At 37.7% G+C, this 22,344-nt stretch overlaps 1 protein-coding gene across 2 annotated transcripts in view; it reads right to left on the reverse strand.

The window, feature by feature from the left end:
• cyld3 (cylindromatosis (turban tumor syndrome) 3) overlaps nucleotides 1-22,344 on the reverse strand; it is a 30,081-nt gene that overhangs the window by 1,887 nt on the left and 5,850 nt on the right. The window contains exons 6-27 of one of the 2 annotated variants that reach the window (XM_067523581.1): nucleotides 21,322-21,476; nucleotides 20,884-20,995; nucleotides 20,651-20,778; nucleotides 19,602-19,760; nucleotides 19,308-19,467; nucleotides 19,010-19,177; nucleotides 18,713-18,744; nucleotides 18,554-18,607; nucleotides 18,212-18,275; nucleotides 17,872-17,969; nucleotides 17,315-17,399; nucleotides 16,084-16,221; nucleotides 15,829-15,906; nucleotides 15,242-15,417; nucleotides 14,441-14,525; nucleotides 14,132-14,290; nucleotides 13,466-13,612; nucleotides 13,234-13,341; nucleotides 12,926-13,040; nucleotides 12,630-12,754; nucleotides 10,302-12,125; nucleotides 9,943-10,083 (exon numbers count right to left, since the gene is read on the reverse strand). In XM_067523581.1, the coding sequence (XP_067379682.1) occupies nucleotides 11,991-12,125; nucleotides 12,630-12,754; nucleotides 12,926-13,040; nucleotides 13,234-13,341; nucleotides 13,466-13,612; nucleotides 14,132-14,290; nucleotides 14,441-14,525; nucleotides 15,242-15,417; nucleotides 15,829-15,906; nucleotides 16,084-16,221; nucleotides 17,315-17,399; nucleotides 17,872-17,969; nucleotides 18,212-18,275; nucleotides 18,554-18,607; nucleotides 18,713-18,744; nucleotides 19,010-19,177; nucleotides 19,308-19,467; nucleotides 19,602-19,760; nucleotides 20,651-20,778; nucleotides 20,884-20,995; nucleotides 21,322-21,476 (2,481 nt within the window). In that variant the 3' untranslated portion in view covers nucleotides 9,943-10,083; nucleotides 10,302-11,990. Of the gene's footprint in view, nucleotides 1-479; nucleotides 599-822; nucleotides 932-1,057; nucleotides 1,263-3,009; nucleotides 3,074-3,191; nucleotides 3,284-4,184; nucleotides 4,308-4,488; nucleotides 4,631-5,010; nucleotides 5,177-5,421; nucleotides 5,883-6,246; nucleotides 6,353-7,396; nucleotides 7,913-8,448; nucleotides 8,607-8,964; nucleotides 9,083-9,850; nucleotides 10,084-10,301; nucleotides 12,126-12,629; nucleotides 12,755-12,925; nucleotides 13,041-13,233; nucleotides 13,342-13,465; nucleotides 13,613-14,131; nucleotides 14,291-14,440; nucleotides 14,526-15,241; nucleotides 15,418-15,828; nucleotides 15,907-16,083; nucleotides 16,222-17,314; nucleotides 17,400-17,871; nucleotides 17,970-18,211; nucleotides 18,276-18,553; nucleotides 18,608-18,712; nucleotides 18,745-19,009; nucleotides 19,178-19,307; nucleotides 19,468-19,601; nucleotides 19,761-20,650; nucleotides 20,779-20,883; nucleotides 20,996-21,321; nucleotides 21,477-22,344 lie in introns of those variants that run through there. The other variant, XM_067523582.1, reaches the window with a different exon arrangement.

Consider the following 22,344-nt stretch of genomic DNA (forward strand, 5'->3'; position numbering starts at 1 on the left):
TCCTCCCTGTTGCAGGAGAACTTGTAAGTGGGCGGCGCAGACAGAGGTTCAGGGGTGTTGTGGAGTGTTGCAGAGTGTGAGACAGGAGATATGAGAGACAGTTATAAAACACCACAAAGTATATAGTAACAGCAAGATTAGCATTTGTTTAAACGTGTTTCTGGCCACCTTTTCTGTCTACACCAACTGCTAAGGAAAATATTTGGCTCTTCAGCTGCTAAATTCTCATCTGTGTCAAACCATTTTGATCATAAATTTGATCTAAGCTTGTGTTATACAGACAGATAAATAGCAGAAAGAGTTTGAAATCAGGGCGGATCAGGGTGTTGTAAAAGCTAAGGAATGTGTATCAACATGTCAAAAAGAAAGAGAAACATAATAACTGTAATGGCTGCAGAGTAAAAGACGTTTCAATGGTGATGGTTCAAAAAAAAAAAAAAAAAGGCATTTAATCTTTACTTTTAACCTAGGCTACAAACCTGTGTGTTGCAGGTGTGGCAATACTGTTTGAGATGACCAGGAGTGATGTCTAGATCTTCATAACACTGCAGACACTCCCAATCAGCCACAGCCTGACAAATACTGCACTGTCTCAGAGCTACAAAAACAAGGAGAGACAAAAAGCTAAATTCCCACAAAACGCACAGATACAATAAAATAAAAAATAATAATGTGAATGTGGTTAGATCCTAGTGTATGCGTGCTTCATTGAAGTAAACTAAAACATGTATCCCGTAATACTAAATCCTGAGAGCACAAACTAAACCCGAATCAAACTAAAATGCTGCTAAAATATTAATAGGTTCCCTAAATCATCCTTACTGTCATCCAGCAGGTCTGTAATGTCCAGACTGATGGTGGGCAAGATGGCGTCAAACATTTTGAAGTCTTTTCCAAACCTGGGCATGAGTAGCAAGAGGCAGGAGGGAGCCTGGTGAAGGGGATTAATTTATTTAATCTTATTAGTTTTTGATGTTTCAAGTAAAACACAGTAAGAACAGGCTAAAGTTTGCTCCAAGACTAGCCTGGCATGAAATCGTTAACTAACTTCTGGTACCTCTACAAACTTGAGGCCAGAGTGAAGGAAGGAGGACTCGAGCAGGGCCTGGACGCTGGCGACCCTCATTCGATTGGAGGATGGCAAGCAGAGAGGGATAGGGGAGTTAACTGGTGACTGGGGTAAGGGTGAGGAGGGAGAGGGCGGCAGGGTAGGGGGGAAGAGCTGGTAAAGGTGACACTCCTGAGGCTTCTGAGTCATCGATCTGGAAGGGAAAGATAAGGAAAGCAGGGTTAGGTTTTATATATCTTTGGATTGTTGGATTTCAAAATGCTTAATTAAAAAGAAAAATCCCTCAAATCCCCAAAGTCCTTTAAGTTGCCTTAATTCCACTGGAGATCTTGCACAGTTGACTGGCTTAGCTCAGACTCCTGTGCATGAAATAGCAACTCAGAGCTTGTTTTGGAAAGCAGGAACATGTAACCCAACAGAGCAGTGTGTCTGGCTGATTATTAACTTTTTGACCACAACAGAGGTCTACACCACCGATGAACAAGCCAATTCAGGTTGCAGACAGAATCAAAATTCACTGTTGGTTTTAGTGTCTGTGTGGGGGATTGTTAATAAAAATTATTAATTTAGAAAAGGAATAAAGTTAGTTTGGACTGTTTTGAAAAATCATCTGTTGACCATGCAGATTCAATATTATTAAAAATAACAAGCCTTTCACACTCGCAGCTTTTTAATAAAGATACTGTAAAAGGTCATAAAATGATGGTGTCAAAGACAGGACCATTTTAACACCAATTCTGAGTTTGAACAAAGCATAAAAAACACTGACTTGCAGCCCTCTGAGCTTTGAATTAAGATCAATTGCAGAATACCTTGACAGCCTAATTTGGCTGACATACCAATCTCCTTGAAAATGCAGATGAGTGCGTTTACCATGTTTTGTTTTGACTGGAGCTGGTCATACACACTTCTTTTTAGGGCTGGTAACACACAGCTGATCAGGGTCTCACTGTTGATACACTGCTCAGTCATAACATTACGACCACCTGTGCAATTTAAGGTAATCCAATACAGTGGAGCTGCCGTCAATTCTGCTTTTACGAAGCGTTTAGATTGAAACTGTCAGAAAGGTGATAATTCTATGTGTTTATTGTTGAGGTCAAAGTGGGAAGTTGAGTTGTTATAAGAATTAGTGGTTGTAATGTTTTGGCCACCATATTTAAATGAGATGTTTTGTACAGAGCATGGAAATACGAGGCCCGCGGCATATAACTTTTCATTTGTTTTGAGTCTGTTTGTAGGAATTTTACTTTTCATTTATTTCCTTTTGTTGGTAATTGTGTGTCTGCTTTTGTAATTTTGCATCCCTTGGACTGTTTCATGTCAGTGATCATCGTTAACGAATAGATTGTATATTTTTGTGGCTGTGCTGCATCTTTTTGCAGTCATTTTGAGTCTTATAATTAAGCTCTTTAAAAGAAAAAAAGATGAGCAACAACTTCAGATGATCTGGTCCCTGGGCCCTTAAATCTGTTTGACCCCTGGATCTATGCCCAGAAGGCCCATTCAATAATCCATGCACGGATGTGAGCCAGACAGCTAAACAATGACCTGAAACTCACTATAAATCTTTCTAAAGCAGAGGGGAGCTGCATATTCAGGTTCACTATTATTACACTGTCACACTATTGTTCCTTAATACATTGTGTACACAGTGGTTTGGACAAATAGAAATTAGCTACAGGTATTATGTCCCATAAGAATGAAAGAAATTCTGGATTACTGACAAAAGGTCAACTAGGTTAGACTTACAGGAATTTTATCAACCAGTCACATCAAAGAACAACCAATCAAGATGTGTATAAATGTGACTGGGTGAGGGGTAGGAGCTGCATAAAAAGGTCTGAGCTACAGCCCAAGGAGAAACATAGTGTTAAGCCACTGCTTGGAAAAAAAAAATAAAAAAAATAAACACAAAACACACAAGGTGGCGAGGTGACCTGATCTTGAGGAGCGGCTCAACTCTAAGGAGCTGGAAAAGCTTGTTGAGGAACTCTTCAGGATCTGAAAGAAAGAACAAAAGCAACATGACAGCATTCCTCAGTCTGATTACACACACATCACTGTTTGAGAAAAACACAACGTCAGGAATCCAGAGACAAAAACTGTTTCACACACATACCTTTCTCCTGGTTGGTGAAGCCAGTGTCACTGTTCGCAGCCTCCAGCAGTCGTCTCAAAGCCATGGTCTTACTGGCACACACATAGCCGTACCTTAGAAACACACACGCAGGCACACGCATGCGCGAACACGCACACACACAGACATGCGCACATACACACACACACACACACACACTTCAGGAACAGTTGACAACCCCAATTCCAAAAATATTGAGAGCATTGGAAAATGAAAATAAAAGCAGAATGCAATGATTTGCAAATCTCATTAACCCATATTTTATTCACAATAGAACATAAACAATATAACAGATGTAGAAACTGAGAAATTGTAACATTATCATGGAAAATATTGGTTTATTTTTAAATCTGATGGCTTTGAATTTTTAGACGCAGTTTGTCACAGATTGGTGAAAATGTCCATCTTCACATTCAAGAGGCTCTGCCTCTCTGAAATGGTCCTTTTATACAGAGTTATGTTACTGACCTGTTGCCAGTTAACTTAATTAGTTGTCAAATGCTCCTCCATTTGTTTTTGATTTGTACTTTTCCAGCCTTTTGTTGCCCCTGCTCCTTTTCTGAGATGTCTTGCTGCCATCAACATCAAAATGAGCTAATTTTTTTATGAAATGCTAAAATGTCTGTTTCAACATCTGATATGTTGTTTATGTTCTATTGTGTATAAAATATGGGTTGAGACCTGTGCTCAATTGAGCATACATCCTTTAAACTGTTTCACCTTTCACAGTTACACTCAGTATTGTTTGTTGGTGAGGCTAATAAGACTGAGTTAGATCAAATGTTTTCTTTTACATGAGACGCTATTGTTATTCAGGATGTAAAATCACACAGCAAGCTTTGTCAATTGACTCTGATACACACACACACACACACACACACACACACACACACACACACACACACACACACACACACACACACACACACACACACACACACACACACACACACACACACACACACACACACACACCTTCGCAGTGGGTTGACTATCTCACAGCGCAGCAAGTCCTGAGCTTGACTGGAGTTCCGGTCAATTTTAGGGTCAGAGGGCCAAAACAACACCCAGTCTGCTGAACTGCAGCAGGAAAACAGACTGGAGAGAAGACAGACAGACAGATAATGGCAAAGGAAAGAACCAGCCATTATTTTAGAAACTAAACTTGTACTCTGATTTAAATCATATCAGGGTTTTCAAACCACTTTTGTAAGAAAATGCCTGATGTATGAGAGTGCTCTCTACAAGTGCAAACTTCAAGCACAGCTCCAGATTTCACCTGAACAGAGTAGCATCCAAGTAGCAGGAGTTGAGGTGACCCTGGATGCCTCTCTTCCAGCCCTGGTAAAGCTCCTTAGCCTCATCCCCTTCCACAGGAGGAGAGTGTTCCTCCACACGCTCACTGCCCCATTCTGCAAAGGCTGCGAAATAGATGACGGCATTAAATAAGTAAACTGTATAGTCATGTTGACATGCACACACTCATATGCAGCTGAGATATAGTGACTGAGTGTAGACATGTATTTAGAGTCAGCTCCTTTCTTTAGAAAATGTAAAGTGATTTATTGTTTCCATGCAGCAATGTTAAGCTTTAAAAGCTAAATTGAATATTGTGTGTGCATTTTGTGTTTTTTGGATCTTAGCTCATCTCATTTAGCTGCATAGGATACCACTAGCAGTCTGTTTTTAAATGTATTCCTCTTCTAACTTCTTAGATGACAACATGCAATAAATTTTCCATTCAGAAACATTAGATACTACACCCATTTTTCTACAGTCTGTGCCAGCCCACCAACCCCACCTATAGAGTTGCATCTCTCCACTTGATTGATGGGTGTTTCAGGTGCGGGGAACCTGGAGTCCCTCCTACAGTTGCGTAGTTTAACGAACAACCCCTTATTGGCTGGACAACGGAAGTGACGTTCACCAAGATAACTGCCGTCTGTTCCTGCAGACAGCTCCTGATCCTGAAACACACACACGGCGGTCTTGTTAGTGTGATACACTGCAACATAGTACTGCAAGAGCCATTAAACTTTATCTTTATCAGGGCTGGCAAAAAGAAATGTAGGAGTGAAATATATCAAAAGAAACTAATTGTAGCTCAGTTTGTAAGGCAGTTATGTTTTTTCTGCTTGGTTTACACATTTGAATAATGTAACCAAATAAAAATGTTATCTACATGAGGCTATTACTGAAACTAGCTACTCACCAGTTCAATGCCTGCCACTGGCTCAGAAATCCCACCGATCCTTCCAATCCAGCGGATTACCCCAAGAAGTGGGGGGTCATTGACTTCAACCATTGAGCCCACCTCCAGCTCGCCTTCCAGTCCCCCATCTCCATTCTCCCTTGCATCTTCATCATTGCCTGGAGACCTGAGCGGCGATGGAGGGCTGTGAATGCCGTTGGTGCTCTGCAACTGCTCTGTGGCGATTGGTGAGGTTGGGCTCTGAGGTTTAAGAGGTGGTAGAGGGGGAGGAGGCAGGGGTTTTTGGGTGGGTTTTGGTGGTGGCAGTGGGAGAGGTTTAACTGGTTGTTTGTTAGGGGGTATTAGGGCAACCTTGGGAACAGGTGGTGATATAGGGGCTGGTTTACTGACAGGGGGCTGTGCTGGCTTCAGAATGGGTTTGGGAATTTGGTGAAGAGGATTGTGATGGTGGAATTTAGGCTCTGAGGACAAAAACTCAAAGTCAGGATTTTTCTGCTACAAAAGCACACTAAATATTATAAAGTTTTGGTCTATCTAATCTAAAGTTTTGGTGTAAATACCCCACATACAACTTTACATTCTCATAAAATATGTTGCTAAATCACTTAATCCACATTTTTGTAGGAAAATCTGACGCTCCATTTTTAGATTCAATTAAAACAACTCAAATAACCCTGACAACTGTTTCCAACAACAGGTTGAAGGTTAAAAAACAGCCAAGTAAGAATATTACTGAGAACAACAATGCAATCTTATCTGCTGAGTTAAAAAATACTTAAACAACTACAAGTGTGTGAGGCCTCGCTCTGTAAATGGCCACCATACCTGAAGAAACCTTGGTGATTGGCAGCAGTAGTCCATAGAGAGGAGAAGGAATGTGGCACAGCTTCTCTCCTCTGTAGTGCCCGTTCCAGTTACCGACAGGAGAATCCTGTGACATATGAACACAACAACTTCAGGCTGACTCGGAAACAACAGGACCACAAACATTAGAGTGAAAGAGCAACTCCCTGTTTTTTTTTGTTTTTTACCTTGCTTTCTATGGTTGTAGTTTGGGGAAGCCATTTAAAGTCCATCCATTATAATAAACTATATCCCAAATATTCCATTTATTAAAACATCTTTCTTCTGGGAATGTGGTGAAGCCGCCATATTAAGACTTGGAAAATTTGAAAAATATATAAACACGTACTAGTTCTACAATTCTAATAAAGAAAGTTCAGTCACAAACCATAAAGCCAGTGGCAATAAATAAAACATTGCTGTGATATCCAGGCAAATATACTATATATCTATCTATCTATCTATAGATAGACAGATAGATAGATAGATAGATAGATAGATATAGATATATATATAGAGAGAAAATATGAATTTTACTACATGTAGGGCAGAGAAAGTAACAGTGTGAAATATTAAGAAAATTCTTATTTATTTTAACCTTTATGGCTTATAGTTTTGATGTCTGTAATATATTTTGTCGAATCATATTGTGTATTAATATTTTTTTCCCCAATTTGGGGGAAGATATATCATCTTATGGCATTACACTTGTTTTTTTTTGGCTCTATCTAATCCAATTTGATACAAGCTGGACTTATGCAAACTTGACTGAGTATCCTGTTGACAAAGGTTTATTTTTTATGTTCCTTTCTAAGCAAAGTCATTCTCACTACATTTTCAGTCTCACCAACTGCATTTATTTTAATTCTATTTTGTGAATAGCCATCCATTAAAGTGACTTATGACTTCCCTAAAAGGCTTTGATGCTTGTTAATATAATACTAATAACTCACTTGACTGTAAATTCTGACTCCCAGTAATCAAAAACCTGCTCAAACTTGCATCTCATGAAATGTAAAAAGCTTTTCTGATAGCACTTTGCTTTGTTTTCTTCTCCTTCACTTAGATTTTTGCTTGCCTTGTACCTCACTTATAGGTCACTTGTAAATTTTTTGTATTATGTTATACTAACCAGAAGGACTCCGACGTACATCCCCGATGAGGGCCGGCCATTCAGGAGACCACAGAAGCGCACCTCCCCATGACACACGGTGTCCTCCAAGGGAAAACACACACGTTGACCAGCATGAAATGGTGGAGGTGATGTGGGACTGTGGACCTGGATCTGGGTTTGAGCAGTGACAGGTGCTGACTCTGCTGCCCGAGGGAGAATGCTACAGGCCACTGGCTGAGGAGGACTACTGGAACGATGTTGCTGAGATATAATGTGGCGAATGTGTTGCTGGTGCTGCTGACTTGTGCGGCCATTGTTGCCGTGGTACCCATTGCTGGAAGGATTATTGGTGCTGCTGCTGCGGTGAAGGTCCCGCTCACGGGCTCGCTCATTTATTTCGGAGCCAGTGTTTTGAGACCAGTGGCGGAACTTGATGTGACTTGCTGGGAGAAATAGGGCACAGGCCTCAGGGCAGGTGAAAAGCCGATTGCCTTTAAATGAACCATTGCTCAATCCTTTACCCACTGCTGAACCCTGGAGGAAGTCCAGCGATAAAAAGAGAGGTTAGTCCATTCTCAGTTGAAAGTCACCTGCCATTATATAAAACAGCATTTTATATGAGCATATGATGATAAATAAGTGCCTTCTGACCAATATATATGAACATTTAAACATTTTAGATTCGTGTAAAATAATTTGATAGTAAAATCCCTCCAAACTCACAGGGTGCTTTTTACTGAAAGTCATGAAACATATTCATTTAATTTTAAACAGAATTAAGACTTTTTCATGTCTTAGTGAACGACATATCCAGAAACTGATCCTAATTAATTAAAAATGTAAATTAAATTGAACTAAATTATCCCTAGTGCAGAAAAAAAGGCATGAAATGAATGGTAGGGCTGCGGGATGCCACCAAAAAACCCTGTTACTCTTCTGACAGAGTTACAAACTAAGAAGCTTAGATGAGAAAGACTGTACATTCAAAAAAAAAAGTGTTGACTATTTAGAGGATTGAGGGCTCTTATATAAACACTGCATATCCATACAGACTTCTAATGCGAGTTTACCTTCAGCTGTACCCCAAAATAAACAGCAGTGCTCCCTCTGGTTAGTGGTCCAACATATTTAAGGTCTGCCTCCGCCAGCTCATCTTGTTGGCCTATTTGGACCCACAGTGGGGCATCGACAGGCAAAGTAGCCAACTGCTGCAACTTTGCAGGATTGGCTGAAAAATGCAAAACAGTGAAATTAATTCATTGCATTTTATGACACTAAATGCGCTAACTCTGTAAAGCTACCCATGAGGTCAGTTAAGACAAAAATATGATCTGGCTTTAAATCCTGTTTTCACTTAAAAGATACATTTTCCTCATGGCCTTTTGAGGTTTTCAAATTCCCAGGCTTACCAATATTAAAAAATATCAGTGGCCTTGACTTGAAATACACTTTAAAGAACCAAACAAAACCACCACTGTAATAACAATCATGTGCATCATGTAAATATGAATACATAAGCAATTTTTGCTACGACAGCTTTTACTTTTACAGTGACTCTGATACTTGTACGACTATTAGTTTCTTACTTAGAAGTTTTAGGCGGGCCTCTAGATCTAATACAGGCTCCAACAGGCCGCTTAGGTCACTTGGGACTTCAAGCAGGAACTTCCTCTCTAGTTTTACCATGAAGCCATTGTCTAACACCTGCGGGAAAATAAGGGAAAGGCAAATGTGAAAGAGAAGATAGCAGGTGTGAGCATGAAGGAAAAACAAAAGAGAATTAAATTTAAGTATGTCCACCATTTGAAAAAAGGTGACTCAGAAGCATGTAAAACAGGAATGGACCACCCAAGTCAAGAACAAACATAATTAAAAGAGTGTCCAGACAGCACAATTCAAATGCTCTTAGGGAGTCCATTCTATCCTATTTTTGCAACAGCAAAGCCCTGACAGGCAGAAAAATAACATCCCATCAAACTGTATGTTCATATAAAGTTGAACAATAGAATTTACCTCCAAAAGTATATTGTGCTGTACATTGTTGATATTATTTGTTTTTTTTTTTATTTTATGCATTTTATTAATTCTGCATGTGTGGTTTTGCAGGCTTTTTACTCATGCTATTTACAGTTTCAGTATCAATTAACCTGGTAATTTCAGGGAGATCAAAGCCAATTAATATTTGGCTTTCTCACTTCAAAATGTATTGAACTATATGTTGGCCATTAAAACACATGCAGGCTACTTTTTGTACACTAATAATTCAGCTCTAAAATAGATAACGCTACTCGTTGAAGTGCCGTACATAATCTGGTGAGTTGAAAACTTAGTAAAACTCTTACAGTCAACATAAAACTCGTCTTTCACTAATACAACGTTCTGCGACCTGGTATACCCCTCGTTTGTATACCCTCTATGTAGAGGTTACCACATGGTACATCCATGTGGTAACTCGTAGATCTATGCTAATACCTTGACCCACAGCCAGTCCCCTCTGTTCTTTTCCGCATCTTGCTCTTGGCAGATGTAACCCCGTTGCAGCCGGATGGGACCTTCCAGCTGGTCCTGGACCTTCATGTCGGTCGAGATTAAAAACATTTTGGGAGGACGGCGCTTCCTTATCTGCTCCTGAGCCCCTGACATCCTATTAGTCCTTATATCTGGTCGGATCGCAGAAGGAGTAAACCTCTCTTCTTTTCTGTAAGCTTAAGAAAAGGAATAATTTACACAGACACGTAAGAGATCCAAAGTGTGTCCTCAAGTGACGACGCCAGGTAACTCAAAATTTACAATTAAACTGTCGTCACTCATCTTCAAACTTTACGCCATTTGGATAAAACAGCACAAACTAAGTACATACTGTCGACTAACTAAGCACGTAGTTTACTTTGCGAAACAATGTAGGCGTTTATCAGACACTCACCAACTTCATCAATTCCGACCGTCAACATTTCCCCTCGCAATAACAAACCGCATCGCAAAACCGGAAGCATCTGGACTGACATCAATGGGAACCAATGGCGAGTGAGAGAAGTTCAGCTGCGGCGAGATATGAACCAATCAGTGCACTCGTGGGTTTTGCTGTGAGTGGGGGAAATTCCAAAGTTCTCAATCGGTAACTCTTTATGTATGTAGGAAGCTGGTACACAGATCAGTGCTTATATGGTTTTATTAGTTCATAAATAGAATAGAAATATATTTCCATTCAATAGACCCGACAGCAGTTTTTACATCTACACCTCACAGTTATAGGCCTCTATTCTTAGAAAGGGGAAATATTCTGTGTGCATGGATTGAGATGCAAGAAACGTATTACATATATTAGAAATTACAAAGTGCAGAGTACATTGTGCGTTATCTGACTTTTCATAGCACAACACATCATTATGCTTGGATGCACGTGTTACTGAATACGGTAATAAAAGTCTGTTGTGGGTAGTAGTTAATAAAGAGCATAACACTACTTTTTGGCTTGTGCCGTCTTAAATTACTGAATGTCCGTTTGAATTGGTTTATGTAGTGTGTAATGTGTTTTACCTAAGAATGACTTTTCTTTTCCATGGTGTTTTATTTGACTTCTGTTATGGGACAGGATAGTTAACCAGTGCGACGCTTTTCACAATAAAAGCACCCATTAAGGAAATTTTTAAAAATTAAATAAATGTAGTTAGTACAAATAGTGTTTTTGTCCTTCTTTTTAAAGTTGTAAATCATCCCAATGACTCATCAGATCTACACTGTTACACCTCAGGAGGTTGGGATACAAAGGAAAACAAAGAACGTCATAAAAGTACATTAACTGTATGCTTTACTTCCCCTAAGTTGAAATACAGAAAAAAAGTCTGTACCAACATCCTCACAAACAAAAGACAAATTTACATCTCGCTAAATACATATCTAAAACATAAATGCCTCTTTGTAACTTACTAAAAACACAACGTAGTAAAAAGGTTGTTATGCAAGAACTGCAGTAAACAGCAAATTCTTTGGCTTATGTAAAACATAAACAATTTCTGTTATCCTTCATATATGTTTATAAGACAACATTAATCCTTTGTGCATGTAAGATGGTTGCCTTATGTTTTCCAATAAGATATGCTTTATAAGCAGACAAAGCATATGTTTCAGCCATCATAAGTGTACCAAAAAAGCACAATTCAGGTTACACAGTATATTTTCAGAATAATACAATGAGAAGTGTGTGATGAAGACTGGATCCACACAAAACAATCACAGTGCATTTACAGTTAGTAAAGTGGCGGGCCATTCAGTAGTCCATGTGCAGAAAGCTCTGAGCTTTCATTTGTCAGTTATAGTCTCATCCTTCATTTAACTGTTCAAAAATTGATTTAATGTCTAGTCTGAAAGACAAAGTATGACCTATGTTGCTAAATCTCCATTTTAGTATTGAGTCTGTGCTGAGTCTGTGTTCATCTGCGTAGTATTAAGTATAGAATTTAGTATTACCTCTCCTGGCAACAAAGATGAGTCATGTAGTCAGGTTATTAGCAAAAGTTTACTAGATTAACCCATGGGGAACCCCATGTTTATAATAAACTATAACAAGCATGTGCAGCGAATGTCTGTACTCAGGTCTGAGTGTTGCCAGAGGTCAAAACTGTGGAGATGACTGTTCTGTTTTCACAAAATATGTGGTGAGCTCCCCTTTGCCTTTGACGTTGATTACTCCTCTGAGAGTGACAATGTATCCCACACTCTGGACCACCAGGGCCGTCTCCTCCGTCACCTGAGTACAAAGAGAAACTTTAATAGTTTTCTTTCTTTAGCCATTTGCCCCACCTTTCATCAACATATGATTCAATTGGCTCTGAACTATTGAATTATGTTTATTTTGAAGTCATTTCACACCATGTCTTCTCACCTATTCCATCAGAATTATTCCATCACACAACACTTAGTGAGCAATTCAATTAAGTAAAAAAAGATAATAATTATTTAAACGGTATTAGCTAACTTTGGTCATTTTCTAAATGAATAGCACTGTTGGTAGTACTGTCCACCATATAGATGCTTAAAGCTAACACTGAATGTTCTATACTCATATTTAGTTAGTGCTCAGCCGACAGCCTGAGTTTACACATTTGTTGTTGACATATTCTTTCATTGTTTATTAAAAATATTAAAAACATATAAGCCAGACACATCCCTCGGAAATTTCAGTTAATTCAAAAACAAGCAAAACAACAAACATTTAGACATTTCAACCCTTTTTTTTGGCTCTTTCTCTGACCTGTATCTTGTCCAGCACTCCTGTGCTATCCATCCTGCTGGCCACATTAACAGAGTTCCCCCAGATATCATACTGAGGTTTATGAGCTCCAATCACCCCAGCAATAACTGGACCATGGTTTATTCCTGAAAGTAAACAATGAAGAATATATCATGAGAAAATAACATTCAGTTTAGTGCTCCTTCATTTTAGGGTGTGTTTTTCTTGTGTACATTTTTCACAAAAACAGTCCTGGATGTAAGAATGAAGAAACATTTGTCATTTAGTTTTTTAGCACTGCAGTTTAATAGACTTACCAATCCTTAACTTGAAGCTGTTGAAAGAGTGTGTGTTGATCAACTCTAGTTTGCCCATCAGAGCAAAGGCAAACTCCACCATGGCACGGACATGACTGTAGATCAGCTCACATTTCTAAAGGGGGAGCCAGAGATCATGGTAATGTTGGACAGTTTTACGTTTCAAATCGTCATTAGTCAAATACATAATATTGGTGTTAAAATATTTTGCAAACCATTTTAAAAATGTATAGTAAATATTAGTTTCTTTGACCAATGTAGACTTTTATATATATTGAAGTGTTTAAACTAATTTATAGAGAACAAACCTTTTGTTCATCCCCAGGAGGTGAGTGTGTCAGCCCTGCAGCAGCCATGTATGTGCTGCCAATCGTCTTAATCTTCTCCACTGATGAGAATTTGGGTTTGGAGAGAAGCTGTGGGACAGATATGAAAAAGGTAGGTGAGACAAAGAAAGAAAAGGAGAGCACAGTCAGCAACAAAACGTTCCCTTGCGTATTTGAACACTGACAGTATTTATTAGCATTTTCTTCCTCATACCTCATCAAAGTCTGCTATTATCTCGTTGAGAAAGCGCAAACACTCAAGGCCATCTCTGTTTTCGCTGGTCTCACTGTAAAATTCCTTGAACTGGGGCACCGAGGCGAACATCACGCACACACAGTCGTATGACTTGCTGTACAGGTCCTGGAAAGTGTTTTTTAATATAAAAATGATTCAATTCCATTATAACAAAAATTCTGCAAACTTCTAAATGATTTTGGAAACTTTTCTTAAATCTGATGATCTAAAATAATCACATCAATGCTTCGTTCATTTCAACATCAAGACACTTTTTCCGTACGTTGGATACAGTTGTAAAAAATGTTTACATACACACATGACCCAATATTGCCACATCATGACAATATTCTGCAGAATGATTATTTAAATACATCTTTAAGAATTTGGTGCAAAGGGTTTCATTTATTTAGGCTTTTTTGATTGTTGATTATCAACAAATGTTCCAGTGATCTAAAATGCATTAGGCTTTATAAATCTCAAATAAAATGCACAATCTGATCACAACAGAAAATTAGGTGTGAAGGGTACAACAGTTAACAAAAAATAGCAGACCACCATGGACAATAAACTAAAAAAAAATAAAAAAAGTTGTGGAGGGGATGAATATGTCCAGTTCATCTCTCCCATGCTTTGTTTTTTTACCTGGTTGCGGACAGTTTTGCCCATGAACAACGAGGCAACATGAAGTGGCAGGACATTCTGGAGGAGGAGTTTGTTGACATTCTCCATGGTTTCCATTTCCTCTCTTTCCATCTGGAAACATCGCTCCAACAGGAAATCCACACGACAACCGAGCTCATCCTGAGAGAAAGAGAGAGACAGAAATTCCTTATACAAAGATGTGAATAAATTTGGCATAATTTTTCTAAAAACTAGCACAAAGAACTGCATGGAAGCACATTCCTTTGGGAAATGAAAGAGATGAAAACAATGAAGTTTTTGTACACACACCTGTCTAGCCAATACGAGGCATACAATATAAAAGATGACCAGCCAAACCCCGGACATAATTTGAGGGTCCTTTAGCACACCAGGTCTGTGGAAACACACATGGACATTCACATCTTTAGAGGTATAACAATGTCGCTACCATTTCTTTTTCCTTCCATTACATAATTCCTCAGAGAAAAGTGTTTTATATTTCACAGTCAATGGACTGGTACCTACAGCGAGGATTATCTAAAGAAAGCTCTTGAATAAGTGATGGTGATCTGAAACTTTAGACAAGTGCTCACAATCTGGACTGCCGAGTGGCAGACAAAAGACAGGAAATTCAACACCTTCGCTGAGCAAGCTTGATGGTGCGATGACTACAGAGAGCAGTGAATGAATATGAACGAATGGAAAGTGAACTTTAGTAGGACTAGTAGGAGTGACTGTGGTTAGCTAACAAATATATTCCGGCCTGTACACTTTCATGCTTTGTAGCAGTTCATGTAAAAACACAATATACTGTAACTGCTACTGTTATAAGTATAGTACTTAAAAGCTTGAAAGTGCCCTGTTATGACTGTAACTGAGGAACAATGCAGTTAAAGAGTGTTTTAATACCATGCCTTAAACAACTGAACCTGAGCTATTAAATGTTACTTTGGTTTGCTTTATTTAAAACTTGTTATGGAATAAGTTGTTCAGCGCTGACCTCCATTAGATGTACACAATTTTATTTGAGCATCATTCAACATCAGGAAATTGAAGAGCTACTGTTTGTTTTAAATTTTGAAAAGGATAGGCAGGTGAAGTGTTACTTACTTTGTGTCATTATAAAGAAGGTTGACAAGGCAGTAGGACCTTGGGGCATACACATGGAGGAAGAGAGCCAGGTAAACCACCACAGCCAGCGTGAGCAGCAGGGCTTTCACAGACAAGCATGTTCTGACAAACACAATCACTCCCAGCATGGCCAACAGGCAACAGTACAGGTAGTACTATATGTTTGAAGAGAAAAAAGGTAGAAGGTGAAAATTTAAGTTGTGTTACACATTACAAGAAAATAAAGTTGGCTAGCAATTGTGCACGTGTGTGAGAGGATGATGCACTTATATACATATTTTTCCCTTTGTTTATTTGTTTTTTTTATTCTTCTTGATTTATGTGTGGACATCTCTTGAAACATTACATTTGAACCAGTAAAATGTGAAATGAATAGTGTCATTTAGCCATTGGGGGAGTCACTACTGTACTGCCAAAAGAATACAATCTGTAGTCTTACATTCAGTTCACTTGTTTGATTATGTCCAAGTGTGATACCAATGCTCATACTAAAGATAAATAGGCATCACAATGCCATTTGTATGAATTACAAAAATAGCTGAAGTTGTCTTTTTGAAGATACTCACAGGCCCAGTGTAGAGTTTAAGACCCTCCAGCTCTGTTCTGTTAGTAATAGAGGTGCAGTTGTTTCCAGGCAGGAAGAACTGTAAGTAAAAGTATTGTGTTTAAAAAGAATAGACAAACTGAAGTAAACAAGCAAAAATAAGAAGAACAAAATAAAAAAATTAAAAAATGTTTAGATGGAAGATAAATTATATGAAAAAAAGGAAACAAAAGAAAGACAAAGAAGACTTAGAAAAATAAGTAAGAAAGGAACGTACAAAGTTGAGAACAGCCATAAGCATTGTGATGAGCACACAAAGTATGACCACAAAGAGACGCAGTGCTGCCGTGGTGGAGACGCCATGGGACAAGCCTGATATCCAGTGGACACCCAAAGGTATTTTGGAGCGCCACTTCTAAAACAAACACACACAAAAATATGAACATTCAATACAACATGCTGACAATGTTCAAAATAGGAATTACTTTTCCAATTTCTAGCAGTTACATCTATTTCTGTGTAATGTAATACATCACATTTTACTGTAATTTGGTTATTATACCATAGTTAAACGATTGGTAAATCATTATTGACAGGAAAGTAAAACCCAATTACATTCTGCAGTTGTCACCTCAACATGTTTATTTACTAGTTAAGTAAAAGTACTTAACTATTTTTTTTTCTGTGGACCAGTGCTACTTTATGGTTGGTGGGATATAAACAAATAATGGTAATAAACATAAATGATGAGTTTATGCTGTTTAAGATATACGATCTGATCTTCCTTTTTGTTTTATTTCTAAACTAATCATGATGTAACAGGAAACATTGGGAGCACTGCTCGTTATATCGTTTGATTGACATGACAGAGTGAATATGACACAACATATAATTATACCCATTTGAAGGCACCTTTCACAATCAATTCACCAAGTTTTAAGTCTGAAAATCCTCCTCCTGCGAGTGAATGCAGATCTTATAAGACAGGGCAAACTCAGTACAACATGCCAAAGCTGCATACCGGCTGTCTCTGAGCAATGCTAATATGTCAAATAGGTCTTTTAAATAAGACCATGGGAGGAGGAACTGACTCTGTGCCTGCCTGCACCTGGTTTAGTGAAGTCATTCATGTCTCGCTAGACATTTGTTAAAATAAAAAAGAAAAAGAATAAAAGGAACAAGTGGTATATAATGAAATATGTAAGTAATGTGATTGTAATGTGTAATGGAACATTGATTTAAAATGTAGTGGACTAAAAAGTGGACTAAAAAAAAAATATATATTATTGCTCTTAGATGAAGTGGAGTAAAATTCATAGTAGTCATGATTAAATCTACTTAAGTAAAGTACAGATACATGAAACATATACTGAAGTACAGTAAGAAAGTACTTGTAGTTTGTTACTTTCCACCACTGATACTGAATGCATCCAGACCTAGACTAACTAAGATCATTTGCTAACACAGAGTATTCCTGAAAACATGCCAGAAGCTTTGTGGTAGTTTACCTCCAAGTATCCAGTGAAAGCAATAGACAGAATCAGCACAAGCACAGGAAAAGTTGCGCCATAGGACACGGCCATTTGAAAGTTCCTGGGAGGGGTGAAAGTATAATTTTTTTTTATGAAACAATTGTTGGAATGCAGGATACTGAAATTCATTCACACACACATTCTATATTGTATTAGCCATTCTGTAATGGTGGACCAATGCTAAGTGCACTCAAAATTGAATGTACATAGCATGTGGACTTTCTGCTAACAATCCCACAATGTAATGCTCACATTTGTAGAGATCATAAAATTACAGTTGTGGAATACAAACACCTGTTAGCTGTTGAAATCTCAATTTACTGCTCACAACTGAGTGAACTTTATAGTAAACATTATATAAGGAGGAATCAATAAGTAAACAGAGTGTAACAGACTTGGTATTAAACTTGTCAAAGTGAGAGAGAATTTTTCTCCAATGTTATGAGCTAAAAAATATTTCAAAATATATGTTGTCAAGTTAAATAAGGAAAGTGAAATATCGCATGTATGAATGCAACTGAAATGCTACTTACCTCTTAGAGACAAGCATCTGGGTGGCAAAAATAGTTACAAAGATCAAAGCTATGCAGCTGATTGACAGGTGTAAGCCCTTCACCTCTGAAAGACGAAACTGGGAAATAAAGAACACAAGTATAAAGAAAGTAAATACCATAAATGTTATAAGCTTAAATTGATGGTGGGCAATTACTGATATAGTAATCTGGCTCTACAGCTGCCATGTCAGGGACATAATTTGTTATCATTTTACAGTAGCCGTATGGACAGTATTTCTAACTATAACAATGCCCCAAAAACATAGAATAAAAAAAAAAAAAGCATTACATCATTCTAGCACTCAGAGAATAAAACTACCTGCTTCTCCAGGCTCAGGTCATTGAATAGCAGAGTCAAACAACTAAGTTTTTTTGCCCTCCTCCTGAATAAAAACATTTAAACAAAAAGCAGAGAACAGTCAGTGGACCAGAAGCAGTTTTGTCCTCATGTAAGAGGTACAGATAGTGGGAAACATCACAGAAATCTGACAGAACTAAATTGACTGAACTAAATCTAATTAAACTGTATCTGTTGGTAATATTTATCTTAGTCACATTTTGTCATTTTCATCTGAACATGTTTCTTATAGCTCTCACCTACTAACACAGGGATAACTGAGTCAAAAAAATGACATACATCAGAACTTTAATGACAGCTTACCCAGCCACATCCACTGTGTCCAGTGATCCCCTAACACTATTATCCACAAACAAACTGGAATACAAAATAAAAGCATTTTTCTATTCAGAAGGTAAAATAAAATAATACATCAATTTATTTTCTTTTTCATTTGTGCTTTTAATATTTCTGTGAACTTACCTAGAGGGATTGTTCTGGAAATGTGGCCTTTCCTAGAGCAAGCATATAAAAAATTGTCAAGAGACAGCACGAATGAATGTCACCTCTTTAAAATGTACAATGTATAATTAGGACTGGTGAGAGACAGACAAAGGGCCAGATGTGGTGTAGTATTTGCTAGTGGAAAACATGCCAGTAATTTTTGTATGTACTGTTTTTTTGTGTTTGTATTCATATAACATATATCAATTTATACATACTTAATCAGGAAAAAAAACATAAGGAGAAGGAAGCAGCACAAACAAATAATGCAGACACCTTTGGCTGGTTCATGATACCACTGGGGCAGATGGTTGGCATCTTGGATGGCCTGGCATCAGGGTTGCTTAGGCCTGCAAAGGGGTGAATAGTCTGCCAGGACTGCAGATACTGAGACATACGGACCGATGCCCGCTTGCTGGTCTCACTTGATGGAAGACTGTTTGCCTAAAATAAATACAGAGATAGTCAATTCTCAATTTTACTTTACATAAATTTAAACATATATTATCTCATAACAGTCTACAATACATGCACAATAACTGCACATGCTGCATACCAACATGTGTACACTTACCAATTTAGGCTTCCTAGAGACTGAATTTGGCTTGTGGGGGTCAATCACCAGGTAGGTTTTTCTTCCTTTAAGAAGAGGATCTCTACTTCCCCCATCCCCATCCTCCACTTGGTACTCTCCATTCAAGTGTTGCAGTGTGTCCTCTGTGATGTGGACTCTCCTATTAATAATATTATTATTAAAAGAAAAATAGGCATAATATAATTAAATTAAAGAGAAAACAAAACCCATCCCATTCTTATTGAAATTAATTTATTATGAAAAAAAAACATACAATTCAGCTTCCATACTCACCCTGGAAGCCCTCCAGACTCCATGTGGTTGGCTAATGTAACATCGTGTGACCAAACGTCATATTGCCATTTCTGCAAGCCGATCACACCACAGAGGACGTTTCCAGTGTGAACACCCACACGCATGCTGATGTCAACACCTGTTGCTTCACGGAGTTTACTACAAAGAGATAAACGTGTCACTAAGACCCGAAAACTGTCCTGTATATCCTGTATATTTAAGTATTCACTCATCCTAGTATTTTTCACTCATTGTTGTGCTATGAAGTTATTTAAAAATATTTCTATCTAAAATCTTCAGTTTAAATTGATGGGCACTAAAACTTGCATCAGAAAAATGGTGGTGTATTAACGACTGTTAAAACCTTACCAATAATGGCCTATAATGCTACTGCACATAAATAAAGGCTTCTTATACGGTTTCTAAGTATGCTGTTTGAGAATGTATAAGATTTTGAGGAAAGCTACTAAAGTAAAAAAAAAAAAAAAAAAATTAATTTATGATTAAAAGTAAAACACAGTTAAATAACAAAGTAAACACAATCTTTGATTTGATCTGTCATATGCATATTGATAAATATTGCATATATGCATATTGCATAGAAAACATATTTTTATGTAACTAAGCAATAAATTCCTCTATTGCAAAAAAAAAAAAGAAATCTACAGCCTTCATAGTGCAAACACAAAAACACAGCTAGGGAATATTATAGTCAATTTACATGAATTGGTGCTTCTGCTTTCTGTAACTGCGTGCTTTCAGCTATACTATACAGGTTAGTTTCTGTTTAAAAAAGCAACGAGGAAGTTAAACCAAGTACAGTTGTGTCATATGTAAATTCCAAACTGAATAGCTTTTATTCCTGAAGATGGAAAAACACAAATTATATGGAAGGCACCTCAACACAGTGTGAAAAAAATAGAAGATAGAAGGCATCACAAATTGCCACAAAAGAACTATTTTATAATAAAAGAGAAAAATACTATAGAAAAAGAAAGATGTCAGATAATGTTAGCAGAAAAACGTTTGATTATTTTGAATGAACTGACTTGATGGCAGTGCACATGTCCAGCCCCATCTGGACACAGTTCCTGGCATGGGTGGGAATGGGATCAGGCAGACCAGAAACACAGTAGTAGCAGTCACCTAAAATTTTAATACGAAGACACCCATTCTTCTACAGACAAAAAGAAACACAAAGAAAGCTAGAGAGTCAGACAGAGCGTACAGAACTAACACAAAAATATTTTTCATTGCAGCTATTTTTAGCAAGACTCCCGACCTTAGCAATGTCATCGAACCTCCCAAAAAGCTTGTTGAGCACAGCAACCAGCTCTTTTGGTGTACAGGTACTTGCTAGCTTTGTGAAGCCCACAATGTCTGCATACAGGATACTATAGAAACCCACACAGATAAACACTGGTATTAGGTATGTGTATATAATATGACACTTTGGAGTCAATCTGTAATCCAGAATAAACAAACGTTAGATATGACATCTTTATAATTTTGAGACTGAGTACTGTCTACTAAGTAGTAATGAGTACATTGGGCATTTCTCATCATATAAAGAAAACTAGAAAACTTAAACCTGATAAACCCCACAATATGCAAAAGTTCTTGTAGTTGGTAAGTTAATAAGTCTGCTGTAAGTTTTTAAGTAACTTAAAAAAGCTGACATCTCATCAATAACATCACAATGTAACAGCATGATGTTCACCTGACGTCTTTGTGCTGCCTCACGTAAAGGCTGTGAAAGTTGTTGAAGTTGGATTCATTTTCCTTATTGCTCTTTGGCTTGGACAGCCTTTTTATCACCTCCGTTTTCAGCTCCACGGCAATGTACCTTGGCAACACTGACAGTAGGAGCTGCTCCTGTTGCCAAGGAAAAAGACAGAGGATTAAAATCTGGGTGAAGAAAAGCAGTGATAAGTTTTGAGACGCTATAGTGTGGACCATAGGGAGTGAGTTTGTGCCTTATAGAGGGGACACACTGTTGACAGGGTGTAATAGAAATAGACAGCCATTATAGCTCTATTTACTTAGTGGATCACATTCCATCTATTTGTTTACTTTCTGTGTCCATTAGGGTTTGCCTATTCTATTGCTGCTAAGCTTCAGGCAAGTGAATGATTAATCTATTGAACTAATAGCCAGAAAAGAGAAACCTAGGCTGTCCAGGTAGAGAGCGGTTTAATGAGAGTGATTAACGATTAAATAACAAGTTAAACTAACAGTACAAGAAATAAGTGCTCAGTGGAGCACTTGACTGGATTTGTATAATGCAAAATCTCTAATTGAAAAATCTATGTATGATGTTTCTGTGACATCAGTAACTGATGAAAGGAATCCCTTGTTTTAACAAATTCATATCTTGGCTTGCAATACAATGAAAATGAGATTTGTGTTGATTTCAAGACAAAAATGTAATCAACTAAACAAATCTGAGTCAAGCAAGTACATACTTAGCTGAACTTTACTTGGCAATTGTGGTTGCTCTTTTTTATAAGTAGCTATCTAAAGTTATATGCAGTACAATATCACATAATAACAACAACTTGCTTGCCTTGTACCTCACTTGTAAGTCGCTTAGGATAAAAGCGTCTGCTAAATGACTAAATATAAATGTAAATGTACAACATCAACGACGACAACAACAACAACAACAACAACAACAACAACAATAAATTAATTAAATTATTATTATACTCTACTCCAGGGGTCACCAACATGGTGCCCGTGG

The sequence above is a fragment of the Channa argus genome, chromosome 12, assembly GCF_033026475.1.
Source record: "Channa argus isolate prfri chromosome 12, Channa argus male v1.0, whole genome shotgun sequence".
NCBI classification, from domain to species: Eukaryota; Metazoa; Chordata; class Actinopteri; order Anabantiformes; family Channidae; genus Channa; species Channa argus.